The 24,126-nt window shown below is 52.3% G+C and overlaps 1 protein-coding gene across 2 annotated transcripts in view; it reads left to right on the forward strand.

Annotated features, from left to right (window-relative positions):
• Septin9 (septin 9) overlaps positions 1 to 24,126 on the forward strand; it is a 130,284-nt gene that overhangs the window by 45,338 nt on the left and 60,820 nt on the right. For both annotated transcript variants that reach the window (XM_036196219.1, XM_036196218.1), the window contains exon 2: positions 14,480 to 15,118. In XM_036196219.1, coding sequence (XP_036052112.1) covers positions 14,480 to 15,118 — 639 coding nt within the window. The remainder of the gene's footprint in view (positions 1 to 14,479; positions 15,119 to 24,126) is intronic.

Consider the following 24,126-nt stretch of genomic DNA (forward strand, 5'->3'; position numbering starts at 1 on the left):
ATAGCCCCCAACTCCACACAACAGACCCCCAACTCCATACAACAGATAGCCCCCCAGCTCCACACAACAGATAGCCCCTGAGCTCTGGGTGGTCTACAGAGCTCCTTGACAACAAAGGAGACTTGGCTAAAAATTCCATTTTTTTTTAGCTGAGACAAGAATGACCCCAGCAGTCCTGTGATCACAATAGGCTCTTCTTCCTTCCTGCCTTGACACTTCCCCAACACCTCCCTCAGTGGGCCTTAAGCCTGGTGGGCCTGGTCCCTGCTGAGGCAGAGACTCCCAGGCAGTGTCTTGGGAGGTGGAGGAGGAGGAGGAGGAGGAGGAGGAGGAGGAGGAGGAGGAGGAGGAGGAGGAGGAGGAGGGGGAGGAGGAGGCTTCTTCCTGCCTCTCATCCCCTGGTCCCCAGCTGCCAGGTGCCTGAAGACAGGTCAGAGGTCAGGGGCTGAATTGCTGGGCTCTGGGCTGTGAATTGGAGGCCCTGGATCAGCCAGATTGCTCTCTGGCACCCTGGATTTCTATTTACTGTAAACAGCTCTTCCAGTTTCTGTTACTGGTATAAACAGATTCCAGGGGTCATCTGCTTCTGTGAATGTGGCCTGGGAGAGGTGGTTCTGTCTACCTGAAAGGACCCGACAGGTGAAGAGAGCATGGAAGAGGGGCCCTACTGTCAGAGAGACAAAGGAGTTCCTCTCCCATTGGTATTAGGAGCACAGTGCCTGCCTGTGAGGGAGAGGGGAGAGGTCTTGTCTCCACTGAGGGACATTTTCCCCAAACCTTCCATGTTGGGTGGTGGAACACTCAGCAGCTCAGGGAATAGCAACAAGGGTAGATAGACAGCAGCTCTGGGAGCCTCGGAGCAGAGCTGGGACTAAGTGGGCGTTGGGGGCGAACAGATGAATGGAACAAATGTGTGAGACACAGAAGGATGGGGACAGCATGATCGTGATCGGTCCCAGGAGGCATAGAGGAAGCTCAGCAGCTGGGAATGCAGGCACTTGGGTCTGCTGGGCCAGAAACAGCTCTGGAGGCCAGAAGTGCAGCTGAGGGATCTGTGGGGCAGGGTCCTTCTGCCGCGCTGAGGGGTAGCCTGTGCCTGCCATCTCTAGGTCAGGGTGGCTCCCAGATGACCATATCACCCTCCGTGTGCAGGAAGCATGTCCCTCTGCCTTTGCTTCAGCCTTATGGGATCCTTTTTTTGTGTTTCTGGTTCCTTGTTTTTACCTTTTTTTAAGACTTATTTTCTCTCCATCCCTCCCTCTACCCTTCCTTTCTGCTTTTCCTTTGTGTATATATATCTATATGCATATACATGTGTGTACCATGGCATGCATGTGGAGGTCAGAAGACAACCTGTGCAAATCTCTCCCTCTCTCCCTCCCTCCCTCTGTCCCTCTCTCCCTCTCTTTCCCCCATGGAGGTCCAGGGATCAAACTCAGGTCATTAAGCTTGACAGCAAGCATCTTTACACCCTGAGCCATCTCACTGGCCCCTGGCTTCTTGTTTTCTGCCTTCCTGCTCTAAACTGAGGATGTCACCTTGAGCTCCCTAAGGGCATTTGCAAAGGCCTTCATGGGTACCCAGTGTTAGGACTCTGATTTATCTTTTGGGGGATATAGTGAGCCTGCAACATAGCTGATCATAGGGGGATGGAGTTCAAGGCTCAGGCTGAGCAGTGGGGCCTCAACAAACCAGGCCTGAGGTCCCTCGCTGTACGCCTGGAGTGACTGCGGGCCTCTGTGTCTGTCTGATGACTGTGACAGCATTCCTGCCTCTTGGCTGTTTGAGGGGCCGCACTTTGGAAGAAGCAAAGGGAATCAAGGCTCTGTCCCCTGTACCCCTGTACCCCTGTTCCCCTGTTCCCTGTAGCTCTCCCATGTGGCCCAAGTCCCCACATAGGTAGACAGGGTGAGTTGTGGTGGGGCTGGACACTTTTGTGACAGACTTTAGCTGCCTCTTAACCTGGCATATGGAAGGATGTTCTCCAGACTAACCCACCTGCCCTTTCCCTTCTCCCAGGACTGAGTCTCTGTAGGTCGCTCTGGTCCTAACTCCTCCTCTCTGCGCTCCGGCCCCACCTGAGAGCTGGTTAAGTATGGAGACCCTAGACTATGACCAGTTCTCACATTGTTCTGGGATGTTTCGGTTCAAGAGGACTAAATGGAATCTCAAGTGCTTTGCTGGCAGAGGGGAACCTCAGGGAGTTTCAGAAGGAGGGTCCCTAACTCCCCCAATGCTGTCTAGTTTCTACCCTGACTGCTTCATGGCAGCTCCTTCCAGAATCTTCTCAGCATCCAGCTGTGGCCTCTTCTACACAGCAAACCCTTTCTCACCCAGTTTTCCACGATCCTTCTTTGCTGTGTCTGTGAGGCCAAATAGAGAAAAAACCTACCTCATCCTCCGGTTTGGTGGAACCCAATCAAGCAAGGCTGACCGGGGACAGGCAGGGCTGTGTGGTCCTGTGGCTCTGTCCCCACTTCCAGGCAGCTGGGTGAACATTGGGTGTGATTGTCAAGAGCTGGCCTCTGACCCCTCCCCTGGCTCCTGGGTGCTGCTCTGACCGGAGCCTGAACTCTGCCCCCTGGGGTCACTGTGCCCTGTAATTAGGCCATAGCTCATATCTGCCTGGGCCTCGGGCCACAAGAACAGAGAGCTCCATCTGGCACTCTGTCCACACTGGCTAGTGTGATTAATGGAGGATCCCACCTGGGCCAAGTGGCCCCTGGTGTTAAAGTTGCTTCTGCCTTTTTCTTTCTACGTTTAAAATGCTTTTGAGATTTTCCCATGGCGGATGGGGTAAGGAGGGAGGGTATTTCTCTATTCAGGCAGGTCAAGACTGGTCGCTACTCACATATCTAGTACTGGTCGAGGATGGAGAAGGAATAGCAGGACCAGGAGGAAACTGGACCCTGCCTAGCAGCTCTTCCCATGCTGCAGAGAGGAGACAGACCGATGTCTCCCTCAGGATCTCTGGGCCCTCCTGGTCCCCCAGGTAAGGACCCAGGCTTACCATGCAGGGAAAGGCCCAGGTGGGGCCCAGGCAGGCCTATCAGGCAGGCTGGCTGTCCATTATTTCATGGAAGGTTCTTGGAGTGGTCTCCATCTGGAGGATCATGGGAAATGGGACCTTGTAAAGAGCCTCAGAATATGGGAGAACAGTGTTTGGGGAGTTGGGGACCTTCTGATGGTGTTAGATGGTGAGGAGCAGATGGAAGGAGGTGAGTTGAGGTGAGTGGGGTGCACGGTGCTCTGGCCTAGAGTTGGAGTCTGAGCTGTCTGTCCTCATACAGGACCATGGTGTCTGAGTGCATGAAGAATGTGGGTCATTTAAGCTTGGAAGAGTTTGCCTCCTCCGCCAGGGCTTCTCACCTTTACACCCTAAGAGCTGCAGGCCATGCTTCTGTTTAGGTCTGTCGCCTCCCATGGCCTCCCTTCTGACTTGTCAGCTGCCATTTAGTTGGGAACCTTTGACCTGAGGGGACTCAGAAGTCACATGATCCCCTCCTCTCTCCAAAGCAGGGAGCATGCAGACCCTCCTCCAGGGACCTGTCCACTTATGTGCCCATCGTGTATCCACTTGTGGATGTGTACAGTGACGCATGCCCATAATCTCAGCTCTTGGGAGGTGGAGGTAGAGGCAGAAGCAACGGGTTCAAAGCCAGCCTTGGCTGCATAGTGAGTTTGAGGCTAACCTGGCAATATAAGGCTCTGTGTAGTAAACAAAAACCAGAATCAAAACACTCACTTCTGTGTCCACCTCTGCACAGCCTCTGGGAGAGTGGCCTCCTCTCCCCTATGGCCCTTCCCTGAACCAGGAAGTTCTTCCTCATATCTGCCTCACATCTCCTTAGTTTTGGCCCCCCTTTTTTTTTGTTTGTTTGTTTTTGTTTTTTTTTTTGTTTTTTTGTTTTTTTCCAGCAGCTGATGATTCCAGGTGTGTTCAATTTCCATAGCTGTAATTTAGCAGAGAAGAAAGGAGTCCACATCCTGTAGCCATGTTGATGGTGAGCCTGGAGTGGCCCTGGGGCTCCAGGAAGGAGGAGGCCGAGGTGGGAGGTTTGGAGGCAGGAGTCTGAAGCCTATACAAAGCTCTTGACTGAAGCGGCCTCCTGGAGGGCTGGGCCAGCTTCGGGAGAAGAGAGTTGGAAGCCCACAGGGGAAGGACCTCTCTCTGCTCAGGTCTCCCTTGAGCTCTGGGCAGAGAGAAGCTTCTTGTGTGCCTACCTGTCTGATGGCTTTGTGGTATTATGAGGAGCCTCCTGACCCTGAATGAGGCCACCTGAAGTCTTTCTCTTCGTGTGTTGGGGTGATATCTGCTACAGGAAGAGTGGCTGTAACTCACTGCACCACCTGGAACCCTGGGTTCTAAAGGGGCCTTAAATCTGTCAACAGTGTGTGAGCCGGGGCTTCCAGACTACACTGTGGATGGTTTGACAAGGAGGGGACCCCACCCCACCGCCGCTGATGAGTCAGGCAGCATAGTGCAGTTCATGTGAAGCTGGGCAGGGAGCATGGTGGGCTGAGAGGAGCCGGAGGCCCGTCCAGGGCACAGTGTCCCTTCTCTGGACTTGAAAGCCAGAACTGAGAGGTGGCTTCAGAGTCGACAAGAAAGCCAAGAAGTCCAACAGGATGGCTCTGACAGGCTCAAGACCCTTTCTCCCTCCTCAGCCCTTTCCTTCTTCCTTCCCTTCTCTTTCTCCTCCAGTTTTACTGTGCTGGGTCTCACACAGGCTCCACCATGGAGCTGCACCCAAGCCGCCTCTTCCCTTTCCTCAATTCTAAGGGGGCACCTTCGTTTCTAGGGCCGCTATATCAGAGTGTCTCAGATTCAGTGGGACTTACCACTGTCACACTGTGTTCTCCCAGAGCTGTGCAGGCCAGCAGTCCCAACTCAAGGTGTCTGTGGTGTTAGCATCTTCTCCAGGCCCGGAGGGAGGGAGGGAGGGACAATCTGTCCTGTGCCTCTTCCGGCTTCGGTAGCTGTCTGCAGTCTTCGGCTTGCAGACGTGTCCCTGGCATCCTGGTCTCCGCCTTCATGTGGCTGTCTGTATATGTGTGTGCTTTATCAACTTTTCCCCTCTGCTGTAATGACACTTGGTACTGGTTCAGGGCCCGCTTTAATCCTGAGCAATCCTCAGACTCTCACTTTAATCATAGTTGAAGAAGTTCTTCCCAAACAGGGCCACGGTTGCAGGTTGTGGGAGATAGTTCGTAGATGTGTCCTTTGGGTGGACAATGTCTATCTCAGTGCATCTGGCCCACCTAAAGCAGGTAGGTGAATTTGGGGGAGGCCACTGGGACAGGATTCCAGGTGGATGAGCCCGCTGCTGGCCGGACCAAGGCACCATTTCCTCATACACCTTTGCTTGGCAGGTTTTTCTAAGGAGAAATGAACGCAATGAAGTTGGGGCAGGATGCCTAGGAAGAACCCAGTGGTAGAGCACTTGTCTAGCACACCAGAGAAAAGCCAGAGGGCTGGGATCCTGAGAACTAGGTCTTAACCACACACAGCTGCCGTGGGCTGCCTGTATTGTGTCCTGGTTTGAGGAGCCCAGGCTTTCATTGCTTCGCCTCTGAGGGAGCAGTGTGGGTCACTGTGCCTGCCCTGTGGGCTGGGCTGAGGAGGGGACCCTACCCCCTCATGCCCAGCTCCTCCTCTGTGTTTCTTCTTTGTTTCTCTTGGCCTTGTCTCGGAGACGCAGCTGCAGGGATGTGATGTTTCTGACCTACTTGTTCATGTGGTCATTTCAGAGTGTTTCCAGCCTGCCTTTGGCATGTCAGGGGACCTTGAGTGCCCAGAGTGACCTTGACAGAGAAATAAGTCTATTTCTGAAGTCACCAGAAAGTAGTGTGTGGAGCTGGGCTTGGTAGTACATACACTTGAGGCTGAGGCAGGAGGATCACCGAGACTTTGAGGAATCTACAGTGTGAGCCTCTGTCTTAAAGAGACAGAAGAGGCAGAGGAAGAGGAGGAGGAACGAGAAGAGACAGCAGAGCTGGCCCTTAGCGTCAGTGGAATGCCTTCTCCGGCTTTGTCCACGGAGCCCGAAACCCTCTGGCCGAATCACTTCCCGGGGATACCCATTATACATCTTCACAAGGATGGGTGGATGGAAGTGTCCAGTCTTTTCCTCACCCAGAGATTTGGATTAGATCTTTGTGAGTTTACGCTGGGCTTCCAAAGGCAGGCAGAGGGCATCACAGAACAAGACTCTATGGACAATGACCTCAGTGTCATAAGCCTCAGCCTCCATCTGTGGGCCACATGTTCAGATAAGCCCGGGGTAGCCAGAGCTCTTGGCTGCCATGCTGGAGCCCTGGGCAGAGGTTTTTTTTTTTTTTTTTTTTTTTTTTTTTTTTTTTATCTATCTATCTATCTATCTTAACTTACTGGTTTTTTTTTTTTTTCAAGACAGGGTTTCTCTGTGTAGCTTTGCATCTTTCCTGGAACTCACTTGGTAGCCCAGGCTGGCCTTGAACTCACAGAGATCCTCCTGGCTCTGCCTCCCGAGTGCTGGGATTAAAGGCGTGCACCACTACAGCCTGACGGTTTTTGTCCTGGCCTTGTGGAAGGTATGCAGGGACGGGGAGGGAGATGCCCCTGTGGTGTCAGCCCCTGCTTTCTCCCTTTCCTTCCTGGACCTTTGGTGAGTTTGAGGTGTCTGACGGGGGCTCTCTCTGGATGAAGAGCTTCCTCTGTCTTTATCTGGACTTGGCTTGGCCTTGTTGTTAAATAACCATGTGGTTGTTGGTAGAGATTCAGGGCTGGGAGCATGGTTGTTTACGGACTTCCAGTACAGGCTCTACTTACTGGGGCTATTTTTAAGTTCTTCCTTTGGGGCTGTTCTGCTTCCTGAAGGCACATCCCGCCCCTTGTCACTCATCTGTGTTCTCCTCCTTGTCCTAAGCCTGTCCCCCACCCCCACTTTGCCCGCACCTACTCAGTATGACTTCACTCCCACCCTCAGCAGCCCAGGCCTCCAAAAGTAGCTCCTGAGACAGGGACCCAAGAGGGGAGGAGGCCATAGGGTCCCCATGTTGGGATAGGCCAGAGAGGACAGACAAGGCGAAGAAGGGGAATAGAGTCCAGCTGTCCTGAGGAGCCCTGAGGACTGTAAACTGGTCCCAGAGCCATCCTGCCTTGGAGTGCTGAGAGAGCTGGAGTGCTGATATTCCAGTTTGAGGAGGTCTAGGGTGTGGCCTCTCAGGCTGCAGGCAGAGGCAGAGCAGAGTCAGGCTACCTGAGATGATGAGGTAAAGTCCTGCAGTGTGCCTGAGCAGCAAGTGTGGTCTCAGCCGGGTGGGCTGCCTGTTCAGACACTCTCCACAGCCGCGTTGAACCTGCCCCTCTGTCACCACCTCCTGTCACTCCTGTCACTCGCTCCCCAGCTAGGTGAGGTACGCAGTTCTAGCATGCAGCCCTTCACTGTGGCCCCAGCCCTGTTCCAAGTCTTCAGTTCTCAGTCTTGAATGAGACTCACATTCAGGCCTCATGCCACAAGGTCAGTGAGGGAGGCCTGGGGCCCTCGCTCTGCTCTCAGTCCCTGTGCAGGGTGGGAGTTGCTGCTTCCAGTTCGGGGATGAGTAGGAGGGCCTCCCAGCCAGCCCCAGCTCTGCCAAGGCCAAGGCCTTGCCTGCTGCCCCGCCCCACTCTTTCTGAGAGTAAGGATCTGGGCCTGAAGCCCAGTTTTCAAAGGAGCCTGAGAAGAGGACAGGACAGTCGCAGCCAGGGGAGCCCTCTGGTCCAAAGCCCACCTCTGGATACAGGTGCGTCCACAAGCTCCTCCCGGTACCTGTGCGTTGTTACCTGTGGGTGGACTTCTTTACTCTATGATGCCATCTGTCCTGTGCCCAGGTGGTGGACCCTGCCTTCCAAGTGGCTACTGTATGTTGCAGCTCCTGTGAGAAAAGACTTTGTTTGACTTGAGTGGGTATCTTAGAGCCTGAGTTGTGGTCCTATGCTGTTCCTTCCCACGGGGGCTTGCACATGATGACGTTTTGGTCTCAGGCTCTCCATTTTCTTGCAAGACAGTGGTCTCATGATAGGGCAGGGCTTTGTAGCTTTCCCTGGCCTGGCCCACCCTCCCAGAGCAGACCCAATGCAATCCATGCACCAGGAAGTGTTCGATCCGGTTTCAGGAGCTGGGAGAGGGTGAGAGGTTCCTGCAGCCTGCAGTCAGAGCAGAGGCCTTAACAATGGTCCCTTGTGCTTGCCACATTCCTCCTTAAGCAGGCCCAGACCCAGGCTGCTCTGGCTTAGGCCCCCCACGGGTTCTAGGGAAGGAGGGTTTACAGCAGGAAGGAGGCTGCTGGCCTCTTTTTGTATATAGCAGCTGAGGTAAGGTCTAGAGGGACAAGCAAGGGGAGGGACCTGTGCTCAGCCCCCTGAATTCCGAGAGAGAGCTGGGAAGTGTGTGTTCTTTGCATGTCAGCTTGGGGCCGTGTGCAAAGTTGTCTGTTACCGCCAGAGTTTTTCATAGCAAGGTGTGTCTTTAAAAAATGTCTTTTGTTTGGAGCCCTGGAAATGTGTGTGTGTGTGTGTGTGTGTGTGTGTGTGTGTGTGTGTGTGTGTGTTGGATGCCATCACACATGGGAACACATGTGGAGGCCTGAGTTCCTCTCACTGAACCTGGAGTTTGCCAGTCAGCTAGATTGGTTGGCCAATGGCCTCACCCTCCTGTCTCCGTGCACCAGTGCTGGAGTTACAGATGCAGACCACCAGACCTGGCTTTCACATGGTTTCTAGGGATCTGAACTCCGGTTCCCATGCTTACAAAGCACATATTTTACCGCTTTCCCTGCTGGGGCTGGCCGGGTCACCTTCTGGACTCGAGGCAGCAACTCTCACCCTAGCGTCTCCCGTCTTGGGTTCTGGCAGTCTTAGTGACCCACATTGGCCACTGTGTGTTAGGCCTGGGCAGGAGGAGTTGATGAGGAACACCCACTGCCATTCCGTCTAGAGACAGTCATTCCCGAGCGGGTGTTAGCGCCTGCCTGTGTGTAAGCTGCATGTGTGTAAGCCGCATGTGTGCCTGTGACGGGGAGTTAGGGTCTGGGCTCCGCCTTGTAGCCTGCTATTTTTACTTAACATGCTCAGCATTTCTCATCTTCCATGATGTGATTTTGATGACTCTGTGGGATTTGGGCCTGTAAATCTGAATTGTTTCCAGGGTTTGCCATGTTCGTGATGATGTAGATGTCCTTGTACATAAATCTTCGGATTATTTCCTTGGTATACAATCCCAGAAGTGGGCCAGAAGCACAAGATTACTCAACAGGCTCTGGTTCAAGTTAGGAGGGTGGATGCTGAGGAGGCTCAAGAGAAGTAGGTGGTATGAGAGCCTGGCTTGGAGGTTGTGGGGGGTGGGTGGTGAGTTAGTCCTCCATAGCATTATTGGGTAATGAAGGCTAAGGTGGCCCCTTCCTGTTGTAAGTGCTGGTGGCACTGTTTTAGCTCCTAAGGGCAATGTGGAGACCTTTCCCATATGGCTTGGCCCTATATATGTGTCTGTGTGCAGTAGCCCACAATTGGGGGTGTTCCCTACCAGCCCTTTGGATGTGCCAGCTTGTCGGGCCTGTGCAAGGCCACCTTTCTAGCAAGCCGGTCCTTTAGATCTGATATGTGGTCAAGTCAGGTCTCATGGACCCCCTCAGAGGGGTCCATGGCCACAGACAGATGCCCTGTGATTGAGCTGCAGTGTGGCACACGGTAGCATCTCGTGGGCTTTCACAGAGGGTTCTCCAGGTAACAGAGCAAGGGCCTGATGACCACACACCACTCCAAGTTTCATCTCTCCCGTGGCTCTGGTGGCCGTGTCCTGGTGGCCTACCAGTACATCCGTTCTCTCTTAGTTCTGGAGTTTAAATTCAAGGTGTCAGTAAAGCTGCACTCTATGCAAGCACTCCAGGGGAGGGTGCCTCCTGCCTGTTGGAGCAGCTGTGGCCCTTGGTCTTCCTTGCCTGGGGGCCACGTTATCACTCAGATCTCTGACTCTGTGTCCTCTGGCTTCTCTAGCTCTCAGACAATCTTATATATGTCCTTTTCAAGGACTCTGCTTTGTGTCTGTCCTAAATCCAAAATGTTCTTTTTTAAAGTAATTTACTTATTTTTATTTTATGTGCATTGGTGTTTTACCTGCATACATGTTTGTGTGAGGATGTCAGATCTTGGAGTTACAGACAATTGTTAGCTGCCATGTGGGTGCTGGGAATTGAACCCCGGTCCTCTGGTAGAGCAGTCAATGCTCTTAACCACTGAGCCATCTCTCCAGTCCCTCCAGAATGCTCTTATCTTGATTACACCCCTAAGACCCCTTTCCCACAAGGTCACCTCCACAAGCTCTGTGGGGATAGCACTTATACAGGTCTTTGGGGTGGGGGCGGGGGAGGTGTTGCTTTCTAAGCTGCTTCAACCTTTGAAGAAAGTGGAGGTTATTGGGCTAGATAGTGGTGAAGATGGTGCCTCCCTGTTCCCAAGGCCCAGTCTCTGGGCTCCATGCCCGAAGTTAGAAGCCCATGGCCACACTGTTAGAAGTTGGTGAGGGTATGGCATTGCTGTGAGTAGGCTGTGTCTGGTTCTGAATGTACTCACTGAAGCCGGGGGGCGGGAAGGAGTGCTGTGGGCAGCGTGGGATCCAGGAAGGCTGGAAAGAACTGGCTTGGGGACCTGATTCTTCTTCTGAGGACAACAGGTGCTTATCTGGGCATGGTCCTGAGCCAAGGCAGGCTCCTCCTGTCTGTGTGCACATTGTATAGCTGGCCAAAGGACCTAGGGGCCTTGAGATCATGAGTGCTTGATGCCCACGATGCCCATGGATGTAGTTTTATTCAGCTCTGCTACATTTTGCTTTGTGCCAGCATTCAGACTCAGCATGGAAATGTAGACGGCTGACAGAGTACAATGAAAAGCCCAAGGCTCCATCCCCATTGCTGAGGATGTGGGGCTGGGGAAGGAGGAGGGATGGCGAAGGGTGGCGGGGAGGGGGCGCAGAGTGGGGGTAGTTGCACTTTATGAGTGGGGATGTAACTCAGTGGTAGAGCACATTTATTTGTCATAAACAAGGTACTAAAAAAAAGAAAAAAGAATTCTAAGGTATTATTTATTATAATACCTGGGTTTCCAAATTTATTTCCTGGGCATGGGTGATACACCCATGTAATCTGAGCATTTGGGAGGTGGAGACGGGATATCGGGGTTCAAGATCAGCCTGACTACAGATTGAGTCTGAGGTCAAGCTACACAAGACTGGAATAAACAAAATAAATCAGTTAATTAATATCAGAAGGAATCATAACAATGCAGTGTTCTAGATTCTGTTGGAAGGTTAGAAGCTTGATTGCCTTAGGCATTGACAGCTGAGCTGCATGTTCTGCAGAGTCAGGTATCCTGAAGTCCATGCCGTCCCCCGTCCCCCTCCGCCCCCGGCCAGTCAGCTGATGGTAACTGTCCCTTCCTGGGCATCTAGGATGGTTGAGCACAGCACCCAGAGCCTTGTTCCCTTCTGTGTCCACCAGAAGCAAAGGGTAACCAGGGCTAGAAAGAGGTCCCCACAGGCGTGCTCCTGTCTGGGGAGCCAGGTCCAGGAGCTTGGGCTTCCTCTGCGCTGCCCCTCTGCAGTGTCCCATCACACGGGGACAGTTTTGCCCTGCCACAGCAGCAGTACCTGCTTGCTTCCCTAGAGTAGGAGGGAGGTGGGGAGGGCCTTGGCTCCTCGCCTGAAATTATAGCCACTCCTCCCAGCTACTTGTAAGCAGTTCTGCCCCGGTTGCTCTTAGGGGGGATCTCCAGAGGGGCTAGTGTATATAGGCTGGGGAAAGTTAACTGAGGGGCTCCATGTATGTGGCTGTGGGGACACCATCATTCATTCTGGGGAAGACATTTGAGTGTGGCTGCTTTTGGGTCGTCCATGCTCCTGCAGGTAACCCCTCACCTCACCAGTTCCCCAGGGGCAGCTCTGGAATCATATTTTAATTTGTTGTTGGGACCTTAGGAGACATTGTTCATGTTTCCCAGGAAAGAAATTCTGACACCATCAGTGTGCGTGTGTGCATGCGTGCATGCGTGCATACGTGTATAACACATACATTCATCGGAGTCAACTTCAGTTTGTCCTTTTGTTTTTTGATTTTTAAGATTTATTTAATTAGTGCAATGTGTACATGTTCCTTTGCTTGACAGAGGAGGGTATTGGATCCTATTACAGATGGTTGTGAGCTACCATGTGGTCACTGGGAATTGAACTCAGGACCTCTAGAAGAGCAGCCTGTGCTCTTAACCGCTAAGCTATCTCTCCTGCCCTTCACTTATTTTTGAATCAGAGTCTCACTGACCTGGAATTCTCATAAGAGGCTCGGTTGATTAGACAGTAAGTTCTGGGACCCACCAAGCTCCACTTCCCCAGCATTGGAATTACAAGGTGTGCCCCCCATACCTGGCTTTTTAAAATGTGGATTCTGGGTGCATTTTGCTGACAGGTGAGTGCCCCTGTCTCAGCCTGTAGTCCTCTAAAGGAAATCTGGTGCTGTAGACCTGGGGGCAGGATGGGAATGGGGGTTGGGGTGTTTGCATTTGGAGAAGGCTGGAAGCAGCTGGTTACATATGATCCTGGAGCTGTTGTGAGGGACTGGACCAGCTCTTGGTCTTTCTTGCTCTGGGCAGGAAGAGGACCCCATGGGGTCCCATGAAATCTGAGTCCTGGGGCTGGTGAGGAAGACCTTGCATTGTCTGGAGTGGGCGGAGCTGTTGAGTGCTCCAGCCACGTGGGCCCTTCCTGCTCTGTGCCTGGCCACCCTGAACAGCTGTTTCTCATTTTGCTGGTGGCCGCAAAGACAAGAGGATGGAGCCTTCCTAGCCACCACCCTGCTGCTCCCCTGGGAGCAGACTCCAGTGGCGACGTCAACATTGCTGAGTGGAAACACTGGTCCTCAGGGTGGGAACTGGGTGGTCAGGATCCTGCATGGCCAGGGTCAAGACTGAGGTGGTTGGTGCGGGTACGCTGAACCTGGAAGCAGGCCTTTGAGGGGTTCCTTACTGCCTTGGTACCAAAGAGGCAGGTGTTCCACACTGTTGGGCATGTCACAGGGTGTCCTCTGCCGGGGAAAGAGTATTCTTTTTCAAATTACATGCATTTAGTTATGTGTGCATGTGGGTCAGAGGGCAGCTTGTGGGGTCACTTCTTTCTAGTGTGTGGATTCTGGGGTGGAACTCAGGTTGTCAATCTTGGTCATAAGAGTCTTTACACGCTAAACTACCTCAATAACCAGGCAGGGAATAATCTTTTTTTTTTTTTTCCTAAATATTCACTTTATATGTATGTGAGTGTGCCTGAGCAATTATATGTGCACTACATGCATACAGAAACTGCAGAGGTTAGAAGACACATGGAATTGTGGGTGGTTGTGAGCTACCATGTGAGTGCTGGGAATCGAACCCAGATCCTCTGCCAGAGCAGTAAGTGCTCTACACTTCTGATCCATCTCTCCAGCCCCAGGAATAATCTATCTTCCTTCCTTCCTTCCTTCCTTCCTTCCTTCCTTCCTTCCTTCCTTCCTTCCTTCCTTCCTTTCTTTCTTGCTCTCGCTCGCCTGCCCTCCCTCCCTCCCTCCCTCCCTCCCTCCCTCCCTCCCTCCCTTCCTTTATTTATTTTTGAGACAGTGTTTCTCTGTATAGCCCTGGCAGTCCTGGAACTTACTCTGTAGACCAGGCTGGCCTCAAACTCACAGAGATCCGCCTGGCTCTGCCACCTGAGTGCTGGGATTAAAGGTGTGTGCCACCAACACCCTGCAACAAGAAATAATATTCTTTATAGCACAGCTGTTGGGGTGTCATGGGGTGTCACTGCCCTGAGGCTGACAGTGCTCTATTGGCTGATGGGGTCTGGGTGTGTGTCAGGGGAGGAGAGGAAGAAGGGAGGAAAGCCACTGGAGAGAAACTCTGGAGTCCTAAATCAGAGCATCCTGTGGCTGGCTCTAGAGCGGGGGGCTGTGTGGTCTGGGCTGTAGCCACAGCAGAGCGGGCGGGCGAGGTTACTCCCTTCCTCTCACTGCAGCCCCTGATAGCTGGTGCTCTGTGGGAGTCCTGCAGTGGACTTGTCTCTCATGGGTAGGCAGAAGAGGGCGGTGCCTTTCTGAGCCCTGTGGCTTCCTAGCCAGCATACCTCTCCAGGTGCTTTCTTTTTTTCTTTTTGGCTGTGTTGGGTATCAATCTGACGACTTTGTGCATGGTAGGCAAGTGTTCCTCCACTGAGCTGTATCTATTAGGGACAGGTTCTCACAAAGTTACCTGTGTTGGCTTTGAACTTGGTCAATAGCACAGGCAGGCCTTGAACTTGAGATCTTTCCTCAGCCTCCCAAGTACTTGGGATTTTCTGCTCCCCCTGGCCTGGCACCTTTGCCCTTTTTTAAACACAGAATACATCCTGTCATGCCAGGGCCCTCTGCCGGTGTGCACACCACATCCACTCTCCTCTCTCTCTTTCAGCCTTAAAGAGATCATTTGAAGTCGAGGAGATTGAGCCTCCCAACTCCACGCCACCCCGGAGGGTCCAGACCCCTCTGCTCCGAGCCACGGTGGCCAGTTCCAGCCAGAAATTCCAGGACCTGGGCGTGAAGAACTCAGAGCCTGCTGCTCGCCTTGTAGACTCCCTGAGCCAGCGTTCACCCAAGCCATCCCTGCGGAGGGTGGAGCTGGCAGGGCCCAAGGCATCTGAGCCTATGTCTCGCCGCACAGAGCTCTCCATTGACATCTCCTCCAAGCAGGTGGAGAGCACAGGCTCAGCTGCTGGGACCTCGCGGTTCGGGCTGAAGAGGGCCGAAGTCCTGGGCCATAAGACACCAGAGCCAATCCCGCGGAGGACGGAGATCACCATTGTCAAGCCCCAGGAGTCAGTGCACCGCAGGGTGGAGACCCCTGTCTCCAAGATCCCCGAGGTCCCTGCCATGCCTGTCACTGATGCAGCCCCCAAGAGGGTAGAGATCCAGGTGCCCAAGCCAGCCGAGGCACCCAACTGCCCACTCCCGCCCCAGACCCTGGAGAACTCCGAGGCCCCGATGTCTCAGCTGCAGAGCAGGCTGGAGCCCAGGCCTCCTGTGGCTGAGGTCCCATACCGGAACCAGGAGGGTGAGTAACCCAGTGCTGGGCTTCAGGCTTGCGTTCTTGGGATGGGGTCTTTCTGTGAGATTCCTGGAAGAGATCCGATCTCTCTCTCTCTCCCTCCCTTCCTCCCTCCTTCCCTCCCTCCCTTCCTCCCTCCTTCTCTCCCTCCCTTCCTCCCTCCTTCCCTCCCTCCCTGTGTGTGTATGTATGTGTTGTGTGAGTATGTGCGTGCATGCACGAGTGCACTTGGATGTGCAGAGCTGTGTCTCAAGGCTCAGGGGCCATAGCAGGATCCTGCAGTTGGGAAGCTCCTCTGAGGCACCAAGCTCCTGGTAGCCAACATTTGGGCTATGCCAGCTCTCTGTCACACCATCCTGGAACTGGGAGGCCTGGGAAGCTGTAGAACAGTAGTTGGTATAGGAGCCACTGTGCTCTCGCATGGGGCAGGGAACAAGCCATGTGCTTATGATGGCTTCTGGGAGGCAGAGCTCTGCCCATGAGAAACTGCAGCCTGAGTGCCTGGTAGAGGCCTAGAGCCGAGGAGGGGGCTTGAGGAGTGTAGGTCCTTCCGAGGTTTGCACTGGAGTCCCCTGCCCTCTCTCTCTAGTTTGGCTTTCTCCCTCAATGAGCGACTCTTATTGCAAACCCTTAAGGACGGGAAGGAGGGGTTTGTTTTGGCTCATGGTTCCAGAAGATGTTGTCATCATGGCGGGAAAACGGCCGGCAGTGGCACAGCCACAGTCGGGGATCAGAGAGCTCCACCTCTGCCCTCTGCCCTCTGCCCTCTCTGCTTTAGTTACTGTAGTTTATTATAGTGCAATGCGCACAGCATACATTGGCTGTTGTGTCGTGTGAGAGTGTGTGGTACCGTTAAGCACATTTGGGTTGTGCCACCAGTACCACCTTCAGGGTTTTCCAGAACTTTCCCACATCCCAGACAGAAACCCTGTTCCCCGTGAAGCAACTCTCTACACCTCCTTTCTGGGGTCCTGACTGCCTCATGTTATTCTGTCTCATCCTGTCTGGCCTAGTGGCCTCAACATTCACCCACATTGTAGTCTGTGTCTGAACTTTGTTCCTTTTAAAAACTGAGTAGTATTGTGTGGTACATAGAGCACTTTTTTCCCTGTAATGAAATTTGAACCCAGGGACTTGTGCATGCCAGGCAAGTGCTCTACCACTGAGCCATGCCCCCAGCCTCAGGTAGAATCAGTTTGTTCACTGATGAACATTTGACTCATAAATAATGTTTGAGGCACCTAGCTTTTTAAAGCCCCCATTCTTTGATTTTCTGGTGGTTGGTGAACTTGGGACCACGCTGGGATGAGGGTGTGGAGATTCCTCCTGGAAGCCTCTGGGTCTGGGGACCTGGGGCTCAGCCTTCTTAGAGTGCCAGGTGTCAGATCACAATAAATGCTCAGGACTCATGAACCTTTGAAGGCCTTCCAGGCCTGGGTGTGGCTGTGCCTTTTTCCCTGTGTCCTAAACTTGACCCTGCTGAGGCTTGCCCAGACTCTATCCAGACCTCAGGTCAGGGAAACAAAGGACCCGGGCGTTGTTGAGTAGAGGGGCCAGTGCCTTGTCTTTCCTCCACAGTCTCTGCTTGATTTGAGACCTCCAGAGGCACCAGATACCTCTCTCTCCTCAGATGAGATTTTCACACTGCTGACTCAGACAGGATGTGGGTAGAGAGAGAGACAGCTGCACCAAGCCGCCCAGCTGTTGATCACAGCTGGTGCTGGATGCATGGAAGGTGGTCCTGGTTCTGGGGTGGGGTGCGGAATGTCTGCTTGAGGATGCTGTTTGTTCTCTGGTGAGACACTGCACACAGGGCTGTGCCCAGCCCTGAGCCTCTGCCCTCAGTAGCTTGTGGGCACATGGTGGGCAGTGAAAAGAGCCTTGTGGAAACCTGTAGAGGGGTTCAACAGGCTAGGGAAGAAAGGTGTGAATAAGTGTGTTGGTGTGTGAGGGTGGAGGCCAGGTGTCATTCCTCAGGCATCCACCTTGTCTTGTTTTTTTATTTTTTATTTATTTTTTTATTTTAGCTATATTTATTTTATGTGTATGATTGCTTTGCCTTCATGTATGCACAGTGTACGTGCCTGGTACCTGCAGAGGTCAGAAGAGGGCATCAAAACCTCCAGTCAGGGATGGTTGTGAGCCACCATGTGGGTGCTGGGACCAAACAAGTGCTCCGAACTTCTGTATTGTCTCTCCAGCCTCCACCTTTTTTGGCGACAGGGTTTCTCACTGGGATCTGGGGCTTGCCTGTTAGGCGGACTGGCTGGCAACCCAGCATCTTCCTGTTTCTGCCTCTCCAACGCTCAGGTTGTAAGTGCTGCGTGTGGATGCTAAGGCTCTTGGTGCTGGGAATAAACCAGGTCCTTGCACTTACAGAGCAGCATTTACCGATGGCAGAGCACCCCCCCCCCCCTTCATCATCTAGAGCTCTAGGGTGGTGCAGTTCCTTACATCAAAGGGCGGGGTAGGGAGAGATGGTGGCAGGGCCTTCTTCAGGGAGCCTTTTGGAAATCATATGGCATGCCCTGACCCCCAACTTACCTTCCAAGGCTACAGCTCATTCTCCACCCTCCTGGTCAACCAGCCATGGGGTCTCTTGGTAACCCTGCTGAGCTGTTTCTGGCCTGATACCCTTCCTGCCTGTAACTGTACCTGCTCAGCTCTTCTCTGGGTCTCCCACAGTTCCTTGCAAGCCCTCAACTCTGACCTCCTAACCTCTGTTTTAGCTTTGTGGAACTCCTACACACCCCTCAAATCCCCAACCATCCTTTCCTATAGCTTGAAATAGCCTATCTTTCTATGACTCTGGTGTGTCTTTGTGTTTTTCTAGGATGTAAATTATTTGTGTGTGAACCATCTTTCGTCTGCTAGCTTCTTTTTCTAGTGCAGAAACAGATTTCCATAGGACAATCAGTAATTTACTAGTCTTAAAAAATGCAGGAAATGTGAACATTAGGAAAAAACTGAAATTTAACCATAAGCTTTCATTACCCTGGACATTCTGCTGTACAGTCTTTAGAATCCTGACAAGAGGTTGGAGTTCTCAAGGGCAGAGCTCGGGCTGTTATCTATTTTTATAGAGTACTATAAGGTGACTGGTATATGACTTGGACATGACAGATGCCCAATAAAATGATGGTGGTGACTGGCAGGTGGTGACATGGGACAGCATTTTGGTGGCTGCTGCAGGTACATGTGGGGATCCCACAGAACCCGCAAAGGACAAAGATACTTCTTGCAACTTCTTCCCAGGGGCTCCTGGTTTCCTGCCCCACTAACTTACTTGTCCCTGCAGTGCTGGGGTCAGGCAGAGGTGGAGTCATCCTCTGGGTGCACTGGGAGGGTGTTCCCTGGCAGGGGCCTGGAAGGAGTGTGAGGATCTAGATAGCTGAAGAGAAGGGGCAACCGAGGCTCCCTAGCTTCATTCTCCTAGTCCAGGGCTTGGTGAGATCTAAGCTCTCCCTGGATACGGTGGGTTCCTGGTGTCATAGATCCCCGGGTGGTTCTGGGATACAAAATTTCACTGCCAGGGCAGGGTGCTGGCTCGGCTCCTACAGCCTCCCCTCTGGCGCACAGCCACACCGACGGCTCCCCAGGCTGCCTTATAAGGCAGGCACTGCACTTGCTCACCACTCCCTCTGGTCTGGTACCTTGCCTTCTCTGGTGCTCATGAGGCCCTGCTGAGTTCCTGGGTGTGTCCTGGCCACACCCATGAGCCCACTGGTTCTGAACCATCACCTCCACTTCCCAGCCTGCCTCAGTTTCTGAAGCTCAGGGTGGTCCCTGGTTCCTTGCCTGGGAGGAGTGGCTGATCATCTCCTATGTGTCCCAGAGTGTTGTGTTTACATCAGTCCTGGGGGCAGGGAGGGGAGAGGCTCCATGCAGAGAGTCGGGCTACAAGTCCATTGTGGCATGGAGGGGGTTCTCTGAGGCCTCCCAATGGGTCACAGAATAGGGGACCTCCAGAACAGGAAAGTCCGTTCCAGGATGGGGAAGAATGTACCAGGTCCAGCCTGGAGACTCGATACATCCCACAAGTTGGGATATCCAGCTGAGGAGCGGGCAACCACCAGGAGAATTGGTGAGGAGGCACCCCAGCCTTTGGATTTTCAGGACACCCTACAGGCTCTGGGGACCCCATGACTGTCAATGGGCTGTGGCCTTCCTCAGGGTGGGTTTCTTCATCTGCAGCTCAAGGCTTAGGGTAGAAGGCTTATGCTTAACGAGGTCAGCAGAGAAGTTCCCCACAGGGTCCTGAGGAGCCTCCTGTGTTTCTTCTGGAAAGATCCAGCCACATCTGCAGGAGAGTCATTCCCACCAGGCCATCATCACACCTGTATGACCCTTTGTTCCCTGTCACAATGGTCATCCTGTTCTGGGATTGGATGTCGTTCCCTCCTAGGAATGGACGCGGTCAGTCTGAGCTGGTCCAGACAGTTCCCACCTAGGCCAAGTTAGACTGGAGGGCTGGGGAAGAGTGGTCAGGCCAGTTGGGTTACCTTCAAGGTAGAGGCAGACAGACCCTGGCTCTGGGGTCCAGGCAAAGTCCCTCCTTGGCTGCCTACCCAGCTGTCTGCCGCCCAGCTGTCTGCCGCGCCAGGGGTGCAGTGATGAGGGAGAGCCAGGCCTCTCCACGGATCATGGCCCAGCAGCTGTGGAATAAATACCTTAAATAGAGAGAGACAGCTGCTGCGTGCCTGCCTGGGGGCCGGGTCCTGCTCCACCCCTCTGACCACCCAGTGGTGCTGGGGATTGAGTCTGGCCCCAGCACGTGGTGCTGCATGACAACCCCCCGACACACACACCTACGTGAAGCATTTCATTTGCCCAAGGAGGAGCCTTGCCTGCACCCTCAGCCTCCAGGCTCTGAACAGCTGCTAGGATCCAGGGTCTGAATGGTGGTGTGGCTATCAAGAGTGGCCCAGGGCAGATGGCCATGCTCTGTCTATGTGGCTGGAAGGAGGGCACATTCAGCCCTGGAAGAGAACACTGATGCTCCTAGCTGACTCCCTGGAGGTGGGCAGCCCCTGACCGGACTCTGGATTCCTCTGGTGGCCAAGGAGAGTGCCACATGGCATATCCCAACTCAAGTCTGGGAGCTGCAAAGGAAGGTATACTTGGAGCTCTGTGCCACTTCCTCTAGGGCTTACAGTCACCGGGTAGGTGCCCCCTCCCACCCCATTACAGGGCATCTACCCTCCTGTGGTCAACAGACCATGGACATCGGGACCCAAGACCTGGCTTCCTTTCAGTACTCTGCAAACACTGGACGTAGGAGGGAATAAAGTGAGGCTGAGAGTGCTTGGGAGGCCGAAGCAGGAGATCAAGAAAGAGTTCTGCTGAGCCAGAGGCATATGACCCATCTCAACAATGAAGCCAGTGGAGGTGGGGGCTTCAGAGAGGTGGCTCGGTGGGTAAGCAGTCTTGTTTCACCGGGTGTGGTGGCACACACCTTTATTCCTAGCACCTGAGAGGCAGAAGCAGATAGATCTCTGTGAGTTCAAGGCCAGCCTGGTCTACAGAGTGAGTTCCAGGACAGCCAGGTCTATATAGAAAGACCCAGTCTCAAAAAAAAAAAAAAAAAAGGAAAAAGGAAAAAAGTGTTCATTGTTTTTGCAGAGGGAAGACCTAATTTTGGTTCCCAGCACCTATAGTTGGCTCACAACTATCTAACCCCAGCTCCAGCGGCTCTGATGCCCTCTCTGGACTTCATGAGCATTCATTCATTCTCTCTCTCTCTCTCTCTCTCTCTCTCTCTCTCTCTCTCTCTCTCTCTCTCTCTGTGTGTCTGTCTGTCTCTCTCTCTCTCTTAAGAGCACTTCCTGCTTTTGCAGAGAACCTGAGTTTGGTTCCCGGCACCCACATCAGGTGACTGTCAACCACCTGTGATGCCAGCACCAGGGGAATCCACTATCTCCAGCCTCCACCCAGACATGACAGATAAATAAAAATTAAAAATGTAAAAATCCAAAAAACAAACATAAAAATCCCCAAACTGATAACCGGTGGCCTTGGGAGGTGTTGGGGTGACAATAGCCTGTGCCCTTCACTTCTGACTACCTCACTCTCCCCTAAGACCAACAACTCACTGGGGAAGTCCTTGTGTGTGGGGGGGGTCCCTGCTCACTCTCTGTCTCCCAGTGAGGGAAGGAGGCCTACAGCCATGGCAGCGATCCTGGCCCGGGATGAACTCTACCCACTGGCTCCTGGTAGAGAATAGTCTCCTCGCCTGGCATCCCCTGGGCCTGAAGCGGTCCCAGGCTTCCATATCCCTTCTGATGGCTCACAACAGTTCTGCTGGAAGCAGAGTCGGTGTCAGCTAGCTGGCAGACTTTCCTCATTCTCTGGGGCCTGGGATCCTATTTCTGCTTTGCCCTGGGCCTGATGACTTACCCTCTGGTCCATTTTTCTTGTGGTCAGAGTGGGTGGGTTTCCTCATTATTACAGAGAGTGGAAGTGGGAGCCAGCACCCAGGAGGTTTGTGTTAAGTACGTATATGAAAACTGAGCCAGCCCTTATTTAAGGAAGCTATGCCTTGCATGCAGACCTGAGGAAATGCTAGAATCTTCAGGTCTCCAGGTCCAGAGGTCCTATTAATGTGCCTTGCTCCCACCTACTGGTGGGTGTGCACAGGCACTGTCTTGCTCCCTGGCTCCTACTTTCTCCCATCCCCCTTTCTGTCAAGTGTTCAGAAAGGCCTTTCTTACTCACTGCTAGATCGTAAATCCTGAGGATCCCAAAAAGCCTGAAAAGGAAGCCACCTCCCTCCCCCGCTATTCTCAGGGTGCGCCATGCTGGCAGCTGGGCATGCTGTCGACACTTAGAATTTTGTGAGTATAGATTTTGTCAAAAAAGTCTGTGTAGTGGATAGGGGTGTTGGCTCAGTGGTAGAGCACTGGATTAGCATTTGAGGCCTTGGGTTGGATCCCTATCATGGCCAAGAAAAAAAAATAAAAGGGAAAAAAAAATCTCTTATTTTACAGGCATCTTGAGAATGTGGAGGAAACCGAGATCATTTTTGTTTCAGTTTGGAATAGCACAGGCCTTTGTGTTTAGCATCAAAGATTTAGCGTAGTCTTTGCAGTTGTGGGATTTGAACCCAGGACCTCATGCATGTCAGGCACTTGATTCTAACCCCAGCACCACAGACTGTTTGAACTCATTATATAGTGTAGGATGGCACCGACCCCAAACTCCTGCCTACAGAGACCGCTAGTCTCTGGAGGTGTGCACACTTCACCCAGTTTTTAAAATTGTTTTATTGTGTTTTGAGACAACATTTCACTATGTAGGCCTGGTTGTCCTGGAACTTGCTCTGTAGACCAGGCTGGCCTCAAACTCACAGAGATCCACCTGCCTCACCTTTGCTGGAATAAAAAGTGTGTGTCACATGTATCTTTTGTATATTTACAGCCCAAGACCCCTGTGGTTCTTTCTTTTTCAGCTGGATTGTTAAATCTTTTCTTGCTGATTAAAAAAATAATATTTTAATTGAAAAAAATTGATTTTGTACATGTGGGTGCTTTGCCTGTGTGCATGTCTGTGCATCATGTGCATGCTTGGTACCTGTGGAGGCCAGAAGAGGGCTTGGGTTTCCCCGGAGCCGGAGTTACAGAGCTGCCATGTGGTGCGGGGAACTGAACCTGGGTCCTTGGCCAGAGCAGCCAGTGCCCTTACTGCTGAGGACTGCTCCAACCCTGTGATTTGTTTTTAAGAGGTTTCTGAGCTATTGTTGGTGATCAGACCTATAGTTCTAGCACTTGAGAGGTTCAGCCAGAGAGATGGCTGATAGTCAAAGACCAGCCGGGGCTACAGAATGAATACCAGGCTGATCAGGACTACATAGCAAGACCCTTTCTTACAAAAAGGAAGGAAGGATAACTCTTCTGAGTGGTGTGGGGTTTAAGGGTTCCCAGCCCCACCCCCATAGCTATGGTGTGCTCTTCCAAACAGAAACCCGAAGCTTGTTGTCAGAGCTCTGCTGTTACTTTGGGCTTTTGAGTTCCATGTCCTGCTGCATTCCAGGATATAGACAAGAATTTTACCCATGTTTTCTTCTAATGTTTCTGTGGTTTTATTTTTATGTACTGATGTCGTTAATCTGCTGGAATTTATTTGAGTATTGTTTGAGTATTGTGGTGGAATCTGGGGTTTTGGATTTTTCTTTTTCTTTTTCTTTTTTTCTTTTTTTTTTTTTTTTTTTGCACGGATGTGCGCGCAGTGAGCTGGCTCTGCAATGTGGGGTGTGTGCTGAGCTATTTTTGTTTTTCTGGTGACAGTGCTGTGCTGGCTTAGCAAAAACACCCTGGATGCATTTCTTTCTTCCTCTCCCTTCTGGAACACTTTCACAGCAACACAATCCTGTCTTTGTTAAAACTTTTAAGGAACTCACTAGTGAAACCATCTGGGCCTGATACTTTTGTGGGCGTCTAGTATTTAAGAAAAAAAAAACAACACTTAAATTATTTTCCATGGGGCTGTGAGTTTAGAGGGACTCTTCAAAACTTATTTTTTAGGGCTGAGGATATAGCTTGGTGGTGTGATGCTGGCCTTGCAGGCACAGCCACATCCTGAGCACCAAAAGAAACCAATAACTATTTAGTTGGGTATGTAGTGAATGCCTGTAATTCCAGCACTTGGGAGGCTGAGGCAGGACAGTCACAGATCTGAGGCTAGCTTGAGATACATAGTAAATTCCAGGCCAGCCCAAGCTATATAAGAAGACCTTGTCTCAATGTGTGTGTGTGTGTGTGTGTGTCTGTCTGTCTGTCTGTCTGTCTTTTTGTCGTCCATGTCTTTCTTGATCTCTCCCCACCTTATATATTGAGGCAGGGTCTCTCATTTAAACCCAGTGCTTGCTGGGTCTAGCTAGCCCCCTTGCTCCAGGCTTCCGAGAGGATCTGGGAGCTCATACCTGGGTGGAAAGTACCTCATCCACTGAGCCTCTTCTCCACTTCTTCAGTGTACAGAATTGTGTGAGTTTATTTGTCTTTTTCTTTCTCTTTTTTTGA

Source organism: Onychomys torridus, chromosome 8 (genome assembly GCF_903995425.1).
Source record: "Onychomys torridus chromosome 8, mOncTor1.1, whole genome shotgun sequence".
NCBI lineage: Eukaryota > Metazoa > Chordata > Mammalia > Rodentia > Cricetidae > Onychomys > Onychomys torridus.